This window comes from Phascolarctos cinereus, unplaced genomic scaffold, assembly GCF_003287225.1.
Source record: "Phascolarctos cinereus isolate Bilbo 61053 unplaced genomic scaffold, phaCin_HiC Scaffold_4;HRSCAF=312, whole genome shotgun sequence".
NCBI lineage: Eukaryota > Metazoa > Chordata > Mammalia > Diprotodontia > Phascolarctidae > Phascolarctos > Phascolarctos cinereus.
The window spans coordinates 313,789,241-313,806,885 of record NW_027555847.1 but is presented as its reverse complement, the minus strand read 5'-3'; the positions used below and the strand labels follow the sequence as shown (position 1 = coordinate 313,806,885).

Genomic DNA, 17,645 nt, shown 5'->3' with positions numbered 1-17,645 from the left:
TGAATGGTTAATCTTTTTTCCCTTTCAAAAATACTTATTTACATGGCTAACCAACCTAGTCATACTTGTAGTTACAATTTAAAATCTCACTATTTTTTTCGGTAATACTGTTCAAAAAGCACAGTAAATATTGTTTTCTTGCAATTTACTGGCTGTTTGATGTCTTTTCTGACAGTCCTGGCTGCCAGCAATGATGTTCCAAAATCTAAAAATGTAGACTAAAAGGATAGTTTCTCCCATCTGCAAGGGGGTGGGAGGTAAAGAGATATTTATCATACAACAGTGAAATGCAATGTATATGTATAAACAATTTCCCTCTCATCTTCTTACAGTTTGGGAAGTGAGATAGCAAGGCCAACAGGGCAATCAATTTAATAGCTAAATGTAACTTTGAATAATCATTTCTCTTTTTCTATCATAATCCAATGTCTTTGTACTTAGCCATTAAGGGGCAGCTAGGTGGTGCAGTGGATAGAGTACCAGCTCTGGAGTCAGGAGGACCTGAGTTCAAATGTGACCTCAGACACTTGACCCTTACTATCCGTGTGACCCTGGGCAAGTCACTTAACCCCACTGCCTAGCCAAAAAATAAGCAAATAAATAAATAAATACTGTCATTAGCTGGTAATTTAGTTCCAATAAGCATTTGTCTCTATTGCATATATATTACACTGTATTATGTACTATAAAAAATTAGAAGCTACAGTCCTTGAACTCCTAATTGGTAAGACATGATAAACACAGAGGAATCAAGACAATTTGAGCAAGCAAAACACAGGTACATAATGCTCTGCGTATCCTATAGCCAGATATCTGGTAATCTGAACCTTAGGAAATAAATTTTCTTTCAAAAGATGTGGATCTACTACAAAAATATGGAATAATGCTAATTCACTTTATTTCATGGATGATACCCTGAAGCCTTCATACTAAGCATATATTTAATCACTATTTTGTATACTAACAGACTTGGCTATTTGGTTTCCTAATGTACAACCAATTAAAAGTAGCACAGCTACCACTGAAGTGGCAGCTATGAGGAAAAAAGGAGACAAACACCTCTATTATGACCAGTTACAAGAAATAAAATACAGCAGGGCTTCTGAACTATTTGGTGTATGGGTAAATGAAGCTAAACATTTCAACAGGCTCTCGGGCATCACTGTATTACAATGCAGCATAATGACTGATGTTCATAAATATGACCCTGATCAAATATGTAAATGTTAAATTATATTCGGTACACATCAGCTTTATTAATTAAAGAAGATGTGTTCTGACACTTCATGATTAGAACCTGGTTTAATAATAGGAGGCATCCAAGAGCACCAGCTTGCACAGTTATGGTAAAAATACACACACACACACACACACACACACACACACACACATACACAATTAAGCTTTAATAGCTTAAAACTGTACTAAGACTTTCTGAGCAAAGAGATATAGATATAGCTAACTATATATTGATACACACAGATTTATGTGTGTGTACCCACAATCACTCTCCAGCATATTTCCAAATATTTACAGATAAAACACCTTTTCCTTTAAAACCAGATATAAAATGCTTCACATACAAATACATGGTTAAGAAAACATTTCAGTATGATTTGAGTTTCAGCTAAATGTTATCTATCAGCAATTAAATTGTGTAAGTAGATTCTTCCCAGTTTCCAACTAGAGGGAAGGACCAGAGAAAACAGGAGAGAACTGGATGGATTAAACAGAGTACTGGGAGAGGGAGCAGAACACAAAAAATACGGTAAAGGCTGAGAAACTAGTGTGATTTTTATGTTTTTTTTTCTCCTAGAAGACTCACAAAGTAATTTTGGTTTGATGCCTCAAACACTGTTAAGGAGGCAGGAAAGATGGAGGTAGGGGGAAGGAAAAAATCTAAAAGTAGGAAAAAAAATTTATAAATCCTGTGCTTTAAGAAAATTAAAGGGTAGGAAGTTTTGCTTTTTTTTTTAAATAAACTTTCCATTAACCCAGATAAAAATTTTGAAACTTTTGGCACTGAAAGTGTGTTAAGTTTCCATTATCTGGAGAATTCATTTATGCGGAATAATTTACTCTCCTAGGAGACAGAAATACTTAAACAACAAAAAAGGAGTAGTGATTAATTCTGATAAAGTAAAATAAATTTTCTTAAAACTGCAATACTATATTTAGATATACCTTATTTTGGGACTACTGTGCTTGAAGAACTGTAAAAATTTAGGAATCATGATGTTAAGTGGACGGTCTAAAACATCACTATCTAAAATTTCAGCAGAATCTTCACATATTTTCTGAAGGGCTCCAAATGCTCCCTGCAAAAGACACAAATTCAAATGTTAAACATTAACACTATATTTTAGAATGAAATTTATGTATAGTTAAAAATTATTATTTTGACACAATGTTTCTATCTTCAAGCGTAATCATATTTCCTTCTTTAATAACCTAAAAGGGAGGAGTCTGAAAGTATTCATGGATTTTTAAGTTTACCAAAATAAAAAAATGTTCCCCTTCATGAAGAATAACCTACCTTTGCAACTTTCATTTTTCACTAAGATTAGTAAAACACTGAGGGGAAAAAATTCTTCTCATTTCATATAAATAATATTATGTATTTAACGTTTAAGAAAAATTAAAGGAACTTTCAGGTTGAATTAGATATAAATTAGCAACCATTAAAAATATAATAATCTAGAATTTTAAAAAAAATTTTCTACAAACTGTAAAATCTTATGTATTCCATAACTGACACGTGACATTTCTAGTTCTGAGTGGAATATTTAAATCATCTATGATATATGTATTTATACTTCCAAAAGGCTATTCTCTAATTCTTTTCCTATATAAAGAATATAATTTTTTCTTTATATCTTTAGTATGCAGGCTCAACTTATTTCCAAATGTATTCAACAAAAGCACAGGAATTACTTTGAAACGTTAGTAAACGTTTCTACTAAATGAGTCTGCTGTATAAAAGAAACTTAACTTGGTTTAAAGATCTCTTTCTGGCATAATTTGGAAATGCTAAGTGAATTTGGCTCAGGAAATAAATGACTCCTGAGAAAAACATCTCTGTATTTTTCAGATCATAAAACTTTTATCAAAATAGTAAGAAATAGATTTAAATATTTCTTCCCAGAATACTTGCTACATCTGAAATATGGCAAAGTATATCCCCTAGGATACCCTACAGGGAGTTGAAGGAGGGTGGGAAGGCCACAGTGTTGAAGATGGTGTATATATGTGTACACACTTGTAGCTAAAACAAAAAATCTAATGGCTCTGTAAAACTGTCTGCTTTTCATCCTAACCTAAGAAATTACGTAAGTTAACATTAAAACTAAAATTAAATTTTTTTGTATTTTCTACAATTTTAGACAACAGATTATAAAAAGAAGAATGGATTCAGATCTCAAGTAGAATAAAATGCTTTTGGTACAAGTATATTCAGTTGTTTAACTAAAGAAAATATTCAAAAGAAATGGAAAATCAAAAAACTAACTTCAGGTTTTAAAGTAGAAGAAATATTTTTAAAATAAATCTCAAAAGGATATTAGTGAGTAGTAAAGTTAAGTATAATTTGAAAGTATTATATTGACAGAGCCAACAACTTGTTTGACAATGGAAAAAAAATCTAAATGTGACGTGAGCATCCTTACTTCACACGTATTATAGTCTTCAGAATCCAACAAGCTGCAGAGCTTTGGTAAGAGCTCAGGCCAGTTCTGTAATTCCCCTTTGGAGGCAATGGTTGTAATCAGAATACCTTGGGAAGAAAAAACGAAGTTCTCTTTAGAAAAAGAAAATTCTCAGAGACAGGATTAATTTATAGTTCTTTTCCTTAATACACATGCACTTACTAGCATGCGTGTCTCTCTCTCTCTCTCTCTCTCTCTCATACACACACACACACACACACACTCTCACACTCTCTCTCTCCTGTCCTATATACAAATGACAAACTAAAAAGTAAAAAGTACCATTAATGCTTAGAAAGAGAAAATGATCGGAAAAATGAGTTTGATGATGTATATTTACCCTTTAAATATTTTTTTTTACCATTTTACCATTATCATACCAAAAATATTTACCATTTAAATATTTTCATTCTGCCACTAATCAAGTTATTATTTGCAAGGTAAAAAGTCCAAAGCACTCTATGTGACACCTACAGCAACAGAACATGCAGTGGATGGTGGGGGCCTTCCCTCTGATCAGTGTTACCTAAGTAGAATCACCAAACTACTCTTTTCTCTAAAAATACACTCCTACTTGCAGAGGAAAAGAAAAAAAGCACGTGTCCATGCTGCCAAATATTAACACGTTCCATTCAGGTAACATTTTATTGTTACACTCATTTTAAAGATCTCTCCTCAAAAGTTTGCTGTAATGTGGTATCACACATTATACTCTTTTCAGAAAAATTCCAAACAAATTCAGAATAGTTCAATGTCCTGACTCCAACCCTCACAGCTGCTGAAGTGGCAGTTTTACCCAAAGCTACAGCAGACCCTCCAAGGCCCGCTCCTTCCACTGTGTCACTGCCTCTGTGGCTGGCAGCTGAAGGACTGTTTCAGTGCTATTCAAAATATGAAACTTACAAAGACCAAATGTCTCCATGGGACACATTTCATTAATAAGCTTATCTTCTGTCATTGCCCTGAGTGGTTTAACAATGACGTGAAGTCATACTCCTTCAAGTCCTCTAATTCTACTTTATCAAAATTTAGAAAAACCCCAGAAGCAGCTGCTATGCTCAACTAGAATAATATTTCACTAACTCAGTAATAATGAAAATGGCCTTCTTGCCTCCAATATTTTCAAAATATTTGGTTAGTCAGTTAAATAGTAAGCTCCAAGAGCAGTGTTCTGGTATTTGGATCAGAAGATCTGGGCTCAAGGTCTGCCTCCAATGCATACTGGCTGGGCAAGTCACTTTATTAACCACTCAGTGCCCCAGATAATCCTCTAAAAAAAGCCTTAAGTTGCAAAGACAACCTTGATCTGCATTAGCAGGGTAACATTTCTTACCAGGAAGCTCTTTATATGGATGAAATTACATGTCCAGAATCTCTTCTGTCTCGCCCCCCCCCCCAAGATGTAAAGAGTTAGCTTCTCCCAAATTATTCAATGATAAGAATTTGAAAGCAGAAGAGTTTGCCAGTGCAGTTCATTCTACTCCTTTTGCACACTCCTCTCCAAAATCCTTCAATAAGTAACAAGCACAGTGTGCCCTAATCAATGACTTATCTTACCAAGGGTGACTATAGCACAACTTTAATTCTCATGTTAATACACAGTAATGCTGCATTTAACCATGAACAGTGGGGGAATGTCATTAATCTTTTTATCTCCCTCAATACCTAATACAGTGCATCAAACAAATGTCTGCTGAACTGAAATGCAACTTGCCATAAAAACAACTGGATTAATAAGAACATTCAGGAATTCATACAAAGCTGGTCTCTTTTATGTAAATATCTTTTATGTAAAAAGCAAGCAAACAAAACTAAATGGTCTTATTTTAATTTTTTTTCTTTGTTGTTTACAATAGTGTCCAACTCTGTGACTCTATTTGAGGTTTATCTGGCAGATGAAAAAACCGAGGCAAACAGGATGAAGTGATTTACCCAGGGTCATAAAGCTAGTAAATGTCTGAGGCTGGATTTGAACTCAGGTCTTCCAGGCCCACCACTCTATCCACTGCACTATTGAGCTGTCCCTTTATTTTAATTTAGCAAATTTAAAAGTCAGTCATGTTTACTTCTACCACTGAAGTCAACGGGAAGTCAACCATTCCCTTAACTCCTGATCTCCTCCCACCCTACCCTACCCCGCCCCTACAAAGTGGTCTTCCATTCCTTGGATCTGTCATGACATTCTTTGGTCTTACCAAATTACTAAGTCATATTCTAATTTGCATTACAGTCATACTCCTTGCCACTTCTACAGAATAAAGGCTTATTGAGGACAGCTTTCTAATAAACTCAATAAATTAACCATAGCAATGTGGAGAATACTTCTAAACAATTTACTCTAAAGAGTAAACAAAATGCTTTAAGAAAGTATGTGCTATGATTAACTATATTTTATGGCTGATCAGAAAGCTTCAAATTTTAATCCTTATTGTTAAAAACCTTTTAAAATTATATTAATATATTCATGTTTTAATAAGTATATCAAACAGTTTAAGGTTAATTTCCATTTGTGTCAAGGCTGTCAATCCAAACTAGTTAACCATCACTGCAGAAGCAGTATGGTATAGTAGTAAGACGTATATATGAAGTGGACTCTAGTCTCAGCCCTGACATTTTACTGTGTGGTCCTAGCCCAGTCACAAGCACTGTAAAATTAGGCTAATAGCTGGTGTGCTGCCTAACAAGGTTATCATTAAATACATAACCTAAGCAAAAATGCTCTTTAACACGTAAGTACTATATAAATAAAATGGTGTTAGTGGTACTGCATGATAATGTAAATGTATCAAGTACTATGCATTTAGGATGGAAGTTTAAAACATTTATTACATACCCTCAAAATGTTTTCCATTAAATTCTATCAGGTGTTTGCTACTTTTGTTAATGTCATGATTGGTCTTTTCCTCCTAAATGGAATTCTAAAAAGAAATTAATCAGGCTTCTCCTGTAGTTGCTATTATGAAATTTGCGTGGCTGAATGCTCATGTCATGATCCACTCTTTTTCTGCAGTTAAAGATTATTTTTGGTACTAAATATTTATTATGTAGTAAGAAAACCAAGTGGTCATATGAACAGAATTCTGAATTATTGTAACTCCACTGGCCCCCAAACAGGATGGGGTCAGAATATTTTATAAATTTATAAAACCATTACATACGCTCCACCATAATTTTTTTACTTTACTTTCTATTGATGGTCTGTTTATGTTGCGATTCCTAATCTTTTATTTTCGAGTTAATAAAAATAAAAGAAAAAGACCCTTCCACAAAAGGCAGCATAGGACACCAACAAGAGTGCTAGCACTTAGAATGCCTGAAGACCTGGGGTCAGCTCCCAGATTCCGTACGTGCTCAGACAGGTCCATAAATCTCTTCATGCCTCTTCTTTCCATCTTTCAAACAATGGAGTTGTAGTATATTATGTATGAGATTCCTTCTAGTTCTAAATCTATGATCTAACAAATGCCATTTCTCATGGTAGAACCAAGTATTGCATGATTCCTATCTCATGAACATTTAAGGGCCCAAACATACAACGTCTCTTTCTGGGTTTTTCATCTTCCTGATTCGACGTCTAAAGTCAAAAGCTCTCAACATGTGTAACATGCTCTCTTTATATGTCTCCTATCTACATATAAGATTCTTCTAAAATAACAGCAGGATAAAATAACTTTATGAGCCTTCCAATGTCAGCTTGACATAACAGCAGAAAGCACTAAGATCTACTAGTCTTTGGCATCGAAGAAGAAAAAGAGGAAGGAGGAAGAGGAGTTAGATGTATATATGAACCGTAATACGCAATAAAGACCATGTAACAATTAACAACGATCTGGGATCCTGAAACTTCCTAATACACAAAGAGCACCCCACTGAACAAAGATGTGAGACACACAGAGTAGTCTGCACATCAAATTTAAACAACATTAACCTAGGGACACCTACGGCAACTTGTATTTCTTTTTTAAATGTTCTGACTTTTTTTTAAACCTCTTTCTTTGAATTTTTTGGTACTTTTTTCACTTGTGGATTTGAGAAAACTATTCTTTAATAAATAAATGTTAAAAACTAAGTATTTTTTTCTCTTCATTTTAGACATTTCTTCCAAATACTTATACAGAAAAATTATTTTAGAAAAGTTCCTGGTGTTAAGTGCTTTCCAAAAAAATTAGAAGACAAAAACCAACATTAAAACCATAGAAAAAGATTCAACTTAACATAGGTATTTGAACATTAGTTTTCAAAAAAAGATAATTATACAAAACTGTAGAGATGGAGAGATGGGGGGGGAGAGAGAGAGAGAGAGAGAGAGAGACAGAGACAGAGACAGAGAGAGAGATGGGAGTGTCAAAGAAAAATAGAGATGGTCAAAGAGCAACAGTAAGTTTGGTTTAGCAAAAGAGCATCAGACTTGAAGTCTAAAGAACTGATTCTCATGTCCAGGCTGCAGCATTTGATAGCTGTGTGACCACAGGCAAGAAGCTAACTTATAATCTCTAAGCTTCAATTTCTTGATGTATAAAATTGAGAAACACACATACACTGAATAGTCTAATAGATTTCAAACAACAACATACACAAAGTGCCTTGTAATCATACAGCACTAAATAAATTAAACAATTACCACTACTGGGGAGAAGTGGGAGGGGAGAGAGTACAGGCTTACACTATCTTCATAAGTTTCTTTTCTTATTAAGAAAAATAGCAATAGAAGGAAAGAACATAAGGATGTGTGCATAAGGAAGAAAAGCTGTTTTACAGTTGAGAAAGTGCTTTGTAAATCCCAAGAACGGAAGTAGGAAACTGCCTCTGGTTTACCCAAGAAAAGTCACTCCTTCTACAGTGCAGATCAGCACCTTCTATGCAATCTAATTGTAGATAAGCCAAGAACTCTGAGAAGTCAGGTGACCGGCTTAAGGCTCCAAAGCCAGCACGTCAGATGCTAGTCTTGAAACCAGGTTTTTCTGACGCCACGGCTCTCTAGCCATTACGCCACACGTGCTTCTCTCGAAACGTGAATGTCTTGTGTAAGTCCTAATATGAGGTGTCATTGAGGACTGTCTCTGGAATAGTGGATAAAGTGCTGGAAATCCCAGGTTCAGAGCCTGCTTCACACTCATAACCAACTACGTGACCTGGAGCAAGTTACTCAGCCTTCCTGAGGCTGTTCTCTCACTCTATAAAATGGAGATAATGGCAGCACCCACGTCACAGGGTAGTTTTGAGGGTCAAATGAGAAAATATGTCTGCCAAGGTTTTTCACGCTCTTCAAACCCTAAAATATGACACAGATAAATGTAGACTTATCACTGCCCTTCTTGCAGTGATAAATAATCGAGAAGTGTTGTGTTGGACTCTTTGAGACCACGTGGACCACCGCGTGCCAACGCTATCCATGGGGTTTTCTGGGCAAGGACACTGGAGAGGTTTGCCATTTCCTTCTGCAGTGGATTGAGACAGAGGTTAAGTGGCCAGCTAGGAAGTGTCTGAGGCCACATCTGAACTCAAGTCTTCCTGCACTGAGGCCCAGTGCTCTAGCACCTAGATGCCTAACATACAGTAGAGAGAACACAAAACTGATTAACTGATGTGTCCCTCCCTCCCACCCCCCCAAAAAGGAGCTACTGCATGTGGATTGGCCTCCCATTATTTAAGATCAGGAGGGCGCACATCCACAATCCGAGAACGGTTTTTACATTTTAAAATAAACTAAAACTTTAAAACCCATTCTTAGCTCTCAGGTCTTTTACCTCCAATCCAGATCCTTTTTTGACCCATCTCACATGAAGAGATGTCCTTCTCTTAAAGATAAACTCTTCTTCTTGCTCACCTGATCTCATTCCATCGTACCTTCTCTAGAGGATCACTCCCTCATCACCCTCACTCTCTCACATCTCCCTGTCTGGTGACTCCTTAGCCGCTAATTACAAACATGCCCAGTACTTCACCCATCTTAAAAAACCTTTACTCAATCTGATTGTAGCTACTATCATCTTAAAAATCTCTGCTCCCCTTCGTGGCTAAAATCTACTGTAAATCCATTTATATCAGGGCCTCTACTTCTCTCCCTGTCTTCTAAACTCTCAGCCATCGGATTTCCGACCTCATTATTTATCTCAGACTACTCTCTCCAGAGTCATCTCTTCATAGCCAAATCTAACGGTTGTGGCTCAATTCTTATTCTTGATGACTGCTCTAAATCCTCATCCTTTGTGAGTTCCTGGTCTCTCTGTAACCTCTGCCAGCGTGTTTGACCTTTTTCTCCTGGATTTGGGGTTGACTGTGGTCTTCATCAGTAGCTAGGTGGCACAGTGGATAGAGTGCCAGACTGGAAATCAAGAAGACACGAGTTCAAAGCTGACCTCAGACACGTGCTAGCTCTAAGACCCTGGGCAAGTCACTTACCCTCTCTCTTCCTCATAGTTAATCTATGTTAGCTAACATTTATATAATTCCTACTGCATATCAGGCACTGCACTAAGTGCTTTATGAATATTATCTCATTTGACCTTTACAACGACCCTGGAAGGTAGCAGCTATTATTCCTATTTTTACAGATGAGGAAAACAGAGGTAAAGTGACTTGCCCAAGGGTCACACAGCTAGGGAAGTGTTTGAGGACGGATTTGACTAGCATTGACTAGGCCCAACTCCGGCCCTAGCATTCTAAAGTGCTATGCAAGCTTTAAAGCACTTTTAAAATGTTAGCTATTATTGTTACACACTCTCCCACCATGGTCGGGTTGCTACACACCTTTTCTTCTTTCCTTAAGCCTACTGTACTACCTCCTCTTCCACAACAGAGGACTTCCCTTCCCATATTTCACTGTGCAAATTGAAGTCATTCACTATTAACTATACTTTGCTCCCTCTTTTCCTCGATTTTACATCTCAAAGCCCCTAGAAATCATCTACAATTTCCTCTACTTTTGCTCTAGTCTACTTTCCACTTCTCTCCTACACAAGCCCCATTCCCATCTCCTAGCATCATGCACTCTAAATTTCTCTCTCTCCCAATCTAACAGCTCCTTTCTCCGCAGGCTACGAATAAACTCCCAATCTTAAAAAAGAAAATATTCACTTGACCCAAACCATCCCTCAAGCTAACTGTCAATATCTCTCCTGCCTTAAATGGCCAAACTCTTATAAAAAGCTCTCTCCACACTCAATGCCTGTATTTTTCCTTTCACTCATGCCTAGCTATCTGGTTTCAACATTCAAGACTCAAATGAAGCTCTCTCCAAGGTTATCAATAATTTCTTAATTGCTGAATCTGAATGTCACTTCTCAGTCTGTATCTTTCTTGACCTCTATGCAACATCTGACACTGCTGACCATTCTTTCTACCTGGGTGGTGTGGTTTTTTGTGTGTGTGTGTGTTTGTTTTTGGTGAGGCAACTAGGGTTAAGCAACTTGCCCAGAATCACACTGCTAGTGTCAAATGTCTGAGGCTGGATTTGAACTCAGATCCTCCGACTCCCAGCCCGGAGCTCTATGCACTGAGCCACCTAGCTTCCCCTCTCCCTGGATTTTTGAAATACTGCTCTATCCTGGTTATCTTCCTACCTATATGCCCCATACCCCACCTCCTCAAACTTGTTGGATCATAATCCATAATCTGCCCCCCCATGTATGTCCTCTGTGGCTCTGACCTGAACCCTTGTTTCTTAACTCTCTAAACCCTCACTTGGTGATTTCATCATGGGTTCAACTATAATCTCGGCAAACCACTTCCTGGGTCTAGTTAGTATACAGCCCTAGTGTCTGTCTTAAGCACCAGATCCATATCAACAACTGCCTACTGGACATTTCCAATTGGAGGTAATAATAGGTAGCACTTACATAGTGCTTTAAGGTTTGCAAAGCAAACCTCATAGGCATCTCAAAATCAGTATGTCTAAAATACATACTGTTATCTCTACACCCCATCCCCATACTGCTCTTCCTTCCTAACTTCCTTATTTCTGTTGAGGACATTACCATCCTGCTAGTTACCCACACTCACAATTTCAGAGCTACCTTGAATTCTAGCTCTCCCTCACTCTTCATATCCAATTATCAAATCTTGTTGACTCTACTTTCACAAAATCTCTAACACGCCCCTTGGTTTGCCTCCTAATGGAATTTCCTGTTTTCAGTCTACATCTTCGTTATACTTTCCTCCAAACAGGTGCCAAGTTGATATGCCTAAAGCACAGGGCTGACCTTTGTTACATTCAACTTAAGAAGCTCCAGTGACTCCCTCTTTTTTCTAGAATAAGACACAAACTTGTCGATTTGTTGGTCAAAGTCTTTCACAATCTGGGTCCAATCTATATTTCCAGACTGAATCCATCTTTGTGCACTTTACATTCCAGACAAACTGGCTCATTTGCTGTTCCCAGCACAGAATATTCCATCTCCACGCTGTCTCCTCATGCCTGGACACAGCTTCCTCTTCACACCTTGGCTTCACAGCTTAGCTAATGTCACCTTCTATAGGAGGCCTGGGGGTTAGTCCTCCCCTCCCAAATTTGTGTATATTTTGTTTGTAATTAGCTGTAAGCTTATCAGTATATAAATCCCCCATTAGAACATAAGATCCTTTAGAACAGGGACTTTTTGTTTTTTCACTCCCAATGCTAGAGAACTCTCAGTAAAGAAATTGCCTTTACCAATGTTGGTCTGAAACTTAGAGAACTGCCTGGATATTGAGAAGTTAAATCACTTCCCCAGGGTCACAAAGCCAGTTATGTGTCAGAAGCAGGACTTGAACCAGGTTTTTCTGATTCAAGAACAGCTCTCTTACTTATCACTAGGTAGATAAATCACCTACTTTGCAAGTGATAAATCTTGCCTGGCACATCAAACATCTGGCAAATGTTTACTGAATAAAAAAGATGAAAAATGAACAATATTAACAAAATTAACAATACATCATGGACATTGTACAAAAAGGTCCATTAAAAGATTTAGCAGGTAAACGTATTTCTAAGTCCCCCCTCAATGAGTTGCAGAAAAACTAACCTCTATGCCTATAATAAGTATGTTCTCCCGTGACTGATGGTACATTTTCTAAAACTCTGGAGTGATTGTACAAACAGCTTGTTTTACTCAAGAGATAATCTCTTGAAAAGTTGTAGGAAGTGAAGAGTTTTGCTTTATTTTTGTAGATTGAGTTCAGTAAGTCCTTTTTGGAACTTGAACCTGTGTTATATGGCCAGTATGCTAACATTTATTTAGTTTTCCTAAAATATAACAGTGAAAATCAAAATGATCTTCACACTGCCTTTCCCCAATACCCAGTCTAAAGTACAAAATAATCCAGGTCAAAAGCAGGAGTCCTGACCCAATCATGTGAAAACCTTGGCCTGATTCCTTAGAAGTGACTTGGAAATAAAAGATTCTCAAAAACTTCTGACTTATAATACTAAGATTCTCTCCTCTTCAGTGACAAGTTAGTGTGCAATCCAAACAAATACATGAGGAAACCTTTCTGTTAAAAAAAACAAATGACAGTTTGGGGCAGTTAGGTGGCAAAGTGGATAGAGCACTCGCCTTAGAGTCAGGAGCACCTGAGTTCAAATCTGGCTTCAGACATTTGACACTTACTAGCTGTGTTACTCTGGGCAAGTCACTTAACCCCACTGCCTAGCCAAAGTAAATAAAATTCATAGCATAAAATCTGACTGGATGAGTCTATTTAGATTATATCCAAAATTGCAAATGGCTACACTATCAGAATAGTGTTATTTGGACAATTTATTCCATTTAAATGGCCAATAAGGAATAAAAATCACATATTCCTTTATTATTTAGTTCCATAAGTTAACGTTTTAAAGTAAAACTTCTGTATGACCACTTTAAGCACTTGAACTATGAAATAATAATCCATGTCAACAAAATGCACCACACCTTTTCTTACAACAAAAGAAATTCAATAGTCACTGACAAAGAATAGTACCATACCTCCCCACTCCCAAAATATTTAATACTAAATTCTCTTACAAGGTCATTTGGAATCAAGGATACCTAAAAGTGTTTAAAATGAAAAGGCATCCAATCCAAATCTTTCCCCAAATCTCTTCTTTCGTCTTTTCAACCCTACCAAAAGCCCATCCCCACTCCAGGGCAACCTACTCCCTATTTTCGATAACCACCTTCTCAAGGCACTGCCCCCTAGGAAAATGATATCATCATGAATGGAGCTTCAAGAGCCAAACATAAATGTTAAGATTACCTAGCTTTCTTGATGGATGATGGATATTGATAACAGTAACATTAGTGAATTGGTTGGAAACAATGTAACAGAAAAAATTTTCCTACTATAAATCTGTCTTAAAAATGGATATTAACAACAATCTCAAAAATTGAACAAGACAGAACACAGATAAATAAATTTTATATTGTAACTTACCCACAGTGGCTCTGATTAGAGGGGAGGAGTCACCAATATTATTCAGACATTCACTCTTAATAAAATCTGTTACTCCATTTGGGAAGTTGTGAAAGTGTGCCTTCACATTATTCTTCAGAATGAGACCACTCAAAGACCTTGTGGGTTCATCTGCAATAAAACAGTCAACACTGCTTTGAACTTTTAAGTAGTTTACACGTCAAAAACGTTACAAGAATTTTAATCTTTTTAGAGTTGATTTAAGGGGGAAAAAAAGATCACAGGACATTATTCGTCTTGCTTTATGATGAGAACTAGGAAAAAACATTGTCATAGAGTCTCAAGAGCTAGTTTCAACATTTAGGTTGATGAGAAAAGAAACAAATCTTGTTGATTAAGTACATTTGTATAATAACCATTCCATGCACAGTCACCACCATGATTTTAATGACAATTTGCTTTTAACCTCAGCCCCCACTAACATATATCCAAACTCTAACCAATCTTGCTCACTACGAACATCTCAGTAAAAAGGTGAGGGACAATACATACAAAATGTTGGGTAAACTGTCAAATGTAGCTGCAGTATAAAATGGTTAATTCTTTTCTATCCCAAGAGGAGATTGATTCGTGGTAGGCAGAATTTGATGACACACAAAAGAGTTAGGAAATGGTGTTTTTAAAAGTATCAACATTAAATAAATATACTTAATTCTTAATTCTCATAAAGTATATCACATACCTATTTATTTAACTCATAAAGTATATCATATACCTATTTAACTAAATACTTGAATATCTACAATTGCAAATTAATTAAAAGATTTTCTTTATAAAATGCCCGTTACATTGACATTTAGCAAACTATAAGGTTACCCTCAGCAAAGTAAGAGTTAAATAGGTAAAATAAAATATATATTAACTTCAAATTTGCAGAACACATTTTTATGTTTATAAAAGTCAGTACGTTAGACTGAAACCTAAAGCAAATTTTAAAAGTTGTTACACTGGGTGGCCAGAATTTTTATTAATAACTTGTCTTTGGCTCCATCACGTGAATGATTTGTATTCCAAAACATCAGAATTATATCTTCTCTGTTGTTTAGGTCAACTACGAATATCATTCATACACCAACACTATAAACAGCAATCAGGTCTCTTGAAATTAAACAGCACATGAAACAAATGCTTCACATACCCTAGTAAGCTAATAGGAAGGAAAATTTCCAGGTTCGTTTTAGTCCAGTCCTAAACCCCTGATTCAACTTAGTACTCAAATGATCCTTTAAAAGGTAAGATGGATAGAGAGAGGTAAACAACTATCAAGCTATTCCTGAATTCCTCTTTCGGCATATTCATTCCTCCATGAGAAATAGCATCTATCAATGAAATTCCTCAAGGTAATTATTTAAGGCCATCTTAATCCCAACCACGACACACACATTTGATGGACAAACACTTTCTCATCCTCTGTCCCCTATGACTTTCCAAAGCAACCATGTCTAAGAGTAAAATATTTACCTTGTTTAGGTGACAACTCATTCTCCAAGACTTTCAGGGTACCTTTTAGCAGTTTCAGCAATCTTACTTTTAATGAAATTTGTCTGTATTTTTATAAAAGCTAGGAGATAAAATTCACAAGCCTGCCTAATTATATACAAAAAATTATAAACAAGTTAATGGGAAAATGTCTTCAACTAATATTTAATTAGCCAAACTAAACAAGGCTGCACAAGTTTTGGAAGATTATGATTTCTTAGATAGTCTTTGCCCAGAATATTATCAGTTTCCATGGAATGAAATATTGGAACACTACTCATTTTCTATTAAGGACTGGGAACCATTAATTAATGTTCACCAAATTAAACACAAGTTGATAACACAGAAAACTGGCTGAACATGTTAATATATTAATATTAATGCTGTATAAATAATTTTTAACATCTATAGCACTTTGCTTTGAGATGTTAACACTTCAACTATAAAATGGCCATATTGAGAAACCATGTACAATGGAAATAATACTGGATTTGGGGGTCAGACTGACTGTGTTGAAATTCCTGACTCTGCCACTTAGTTATCTGTGTGACCTTGGCCAAATTAGTTCTCCAGGTCTTTGTTTTCCTCAACTAAAAAATGAAGAGGTTGGCAGATATCACTGTATCTGTGCAGACATAGATATATGGATCTATAGATCTACAAACGGAAATCTATATTTTCAACAGCAACAAAGATTTGGTATAAAACCTATGTCTCAATTTGCTTAGCTGTAAAATGGGGAATGATAAATACCACCCACCCCATCTACTTAACAAGACTGTTGTACAAATTAACTAAGATGAGGTATGTGAAAACACTCTAGAAATTGTGAAGTGCTATATTTGAATACAAGGTAATTATTACTCAATTGACTCCTATTGTGGGAAAGCTACACATTTCATGTTTTCACCACAAAGGCAATAACAGAGGTAAGCCGCTAACCAAATTAAACCAAATGCATAGTTTTCCCACAATAGGAATCAATTTACCATTTACCAGAACTTCTAAAGTACTGTTACATTCCATAAAAGACTATAAAACCTCAATAATTTAGAAGAGGAAATGTGAAACTGGATTTATATTACTCAAAAGTATATTACATATTGTTTATACCTGTCAGTTCAGCAAATACTTGAGTATCAATAATGTTAAATTAATGAAAAGATTTCCTTTACAAAAGGCATGTGGCACAGGAAAAGGGAAGGGATTAAGTACTGTGCTAAGCGATATTCAAAACGTTATATTTCATTTACGCAACCCTGTGAGATAGGTGCTTTTGTGGTCCCAATTTTACAGTTGAGGAAACAGAGTTAGAGAAGATGTCAGGTGACTCGCCCAGGATCTCACATAAAGACAATTAGCATACTACAATGGTCTGACTCAGAAACTTAAGATCCATGGAAGATTCTTTTTTTCCTTAGCGCCTGAGTTTTGGAAGGCTATTACTCTTGGATTTGTTTTTCCCCAAAGACACATTTAACACTTTAAAGATTACTTTATACTCGTTCAATTAGAAGTTCAGTAAAAATTATCATGTTGTATATGACCTATAAAAGTGCAAATTAGTATGGCTTTCTACCACATTGAAAAATTGTAATATTTTGAACTACTTTAGTAAGAGAGAAGATCTGGTATTTCTGGTAATTGTAGTAAAGGCTATTACAGAGGAAGACATTAAAAACAGTTTTTTTTAAAAAGTGCCCTTTCAAATGATAAAACAAGTAGAGAAACTAGTTTGTATAAAACTTGTTCTGCTTAGTACCTGACAATATGCCTCAGTGTTTATACGGTCCAAAATCTTTAAAATAAACGCAAAGCACCCCTCCTCCCACCAAAGTCTACTATACTTATGACTAAGGATTAGAATATTCTAAAATAGAATGGAATTGGCAATACATTTCTCATATGCATAAATCTGAATTTATTACACAAAACTCCAAACAAGGAAACCTTATGAAACATTAACAGAGAACACCCTGGAAAGCTTAAGGTAAAAAGAAGCCTTTTCAAACTTTCCTGTCTTTTCATATA

The 17,645-nt window shown here is 35.9% G+C and overlaps 1 protein-coding gene across 1 annotated transcript in view; it reads right to left on the bottom strand.

The window, feature by feature from the left end:
* TNPO1 (transportin 1) overlaps positions 1–17,645 on the bottom strand; it is a 78,325-nt gene that overhangs the window by 56,784 nt on the left and 3,896 nt on the right. Inside the window, exons 4-6 of the mRNA XM_020998366.2 lie at positions 14,097–14,246; positions 3,666–3,772; positions 2,185–2,318 (exon numbers count right to left, since the gene is read on the bottom strand). Of these exons, the coding sequence (XP_020854025.1) occupies positions 2,185–2,318; positions 3,666–3,772; positions 14,097–14,246 (391 nt within the window). The remainder of the gene's footprint in view (positions 1–2,184; positions 2,319–3,665; positions 3,773–14,096; positions 14,247–17,645) is intronic.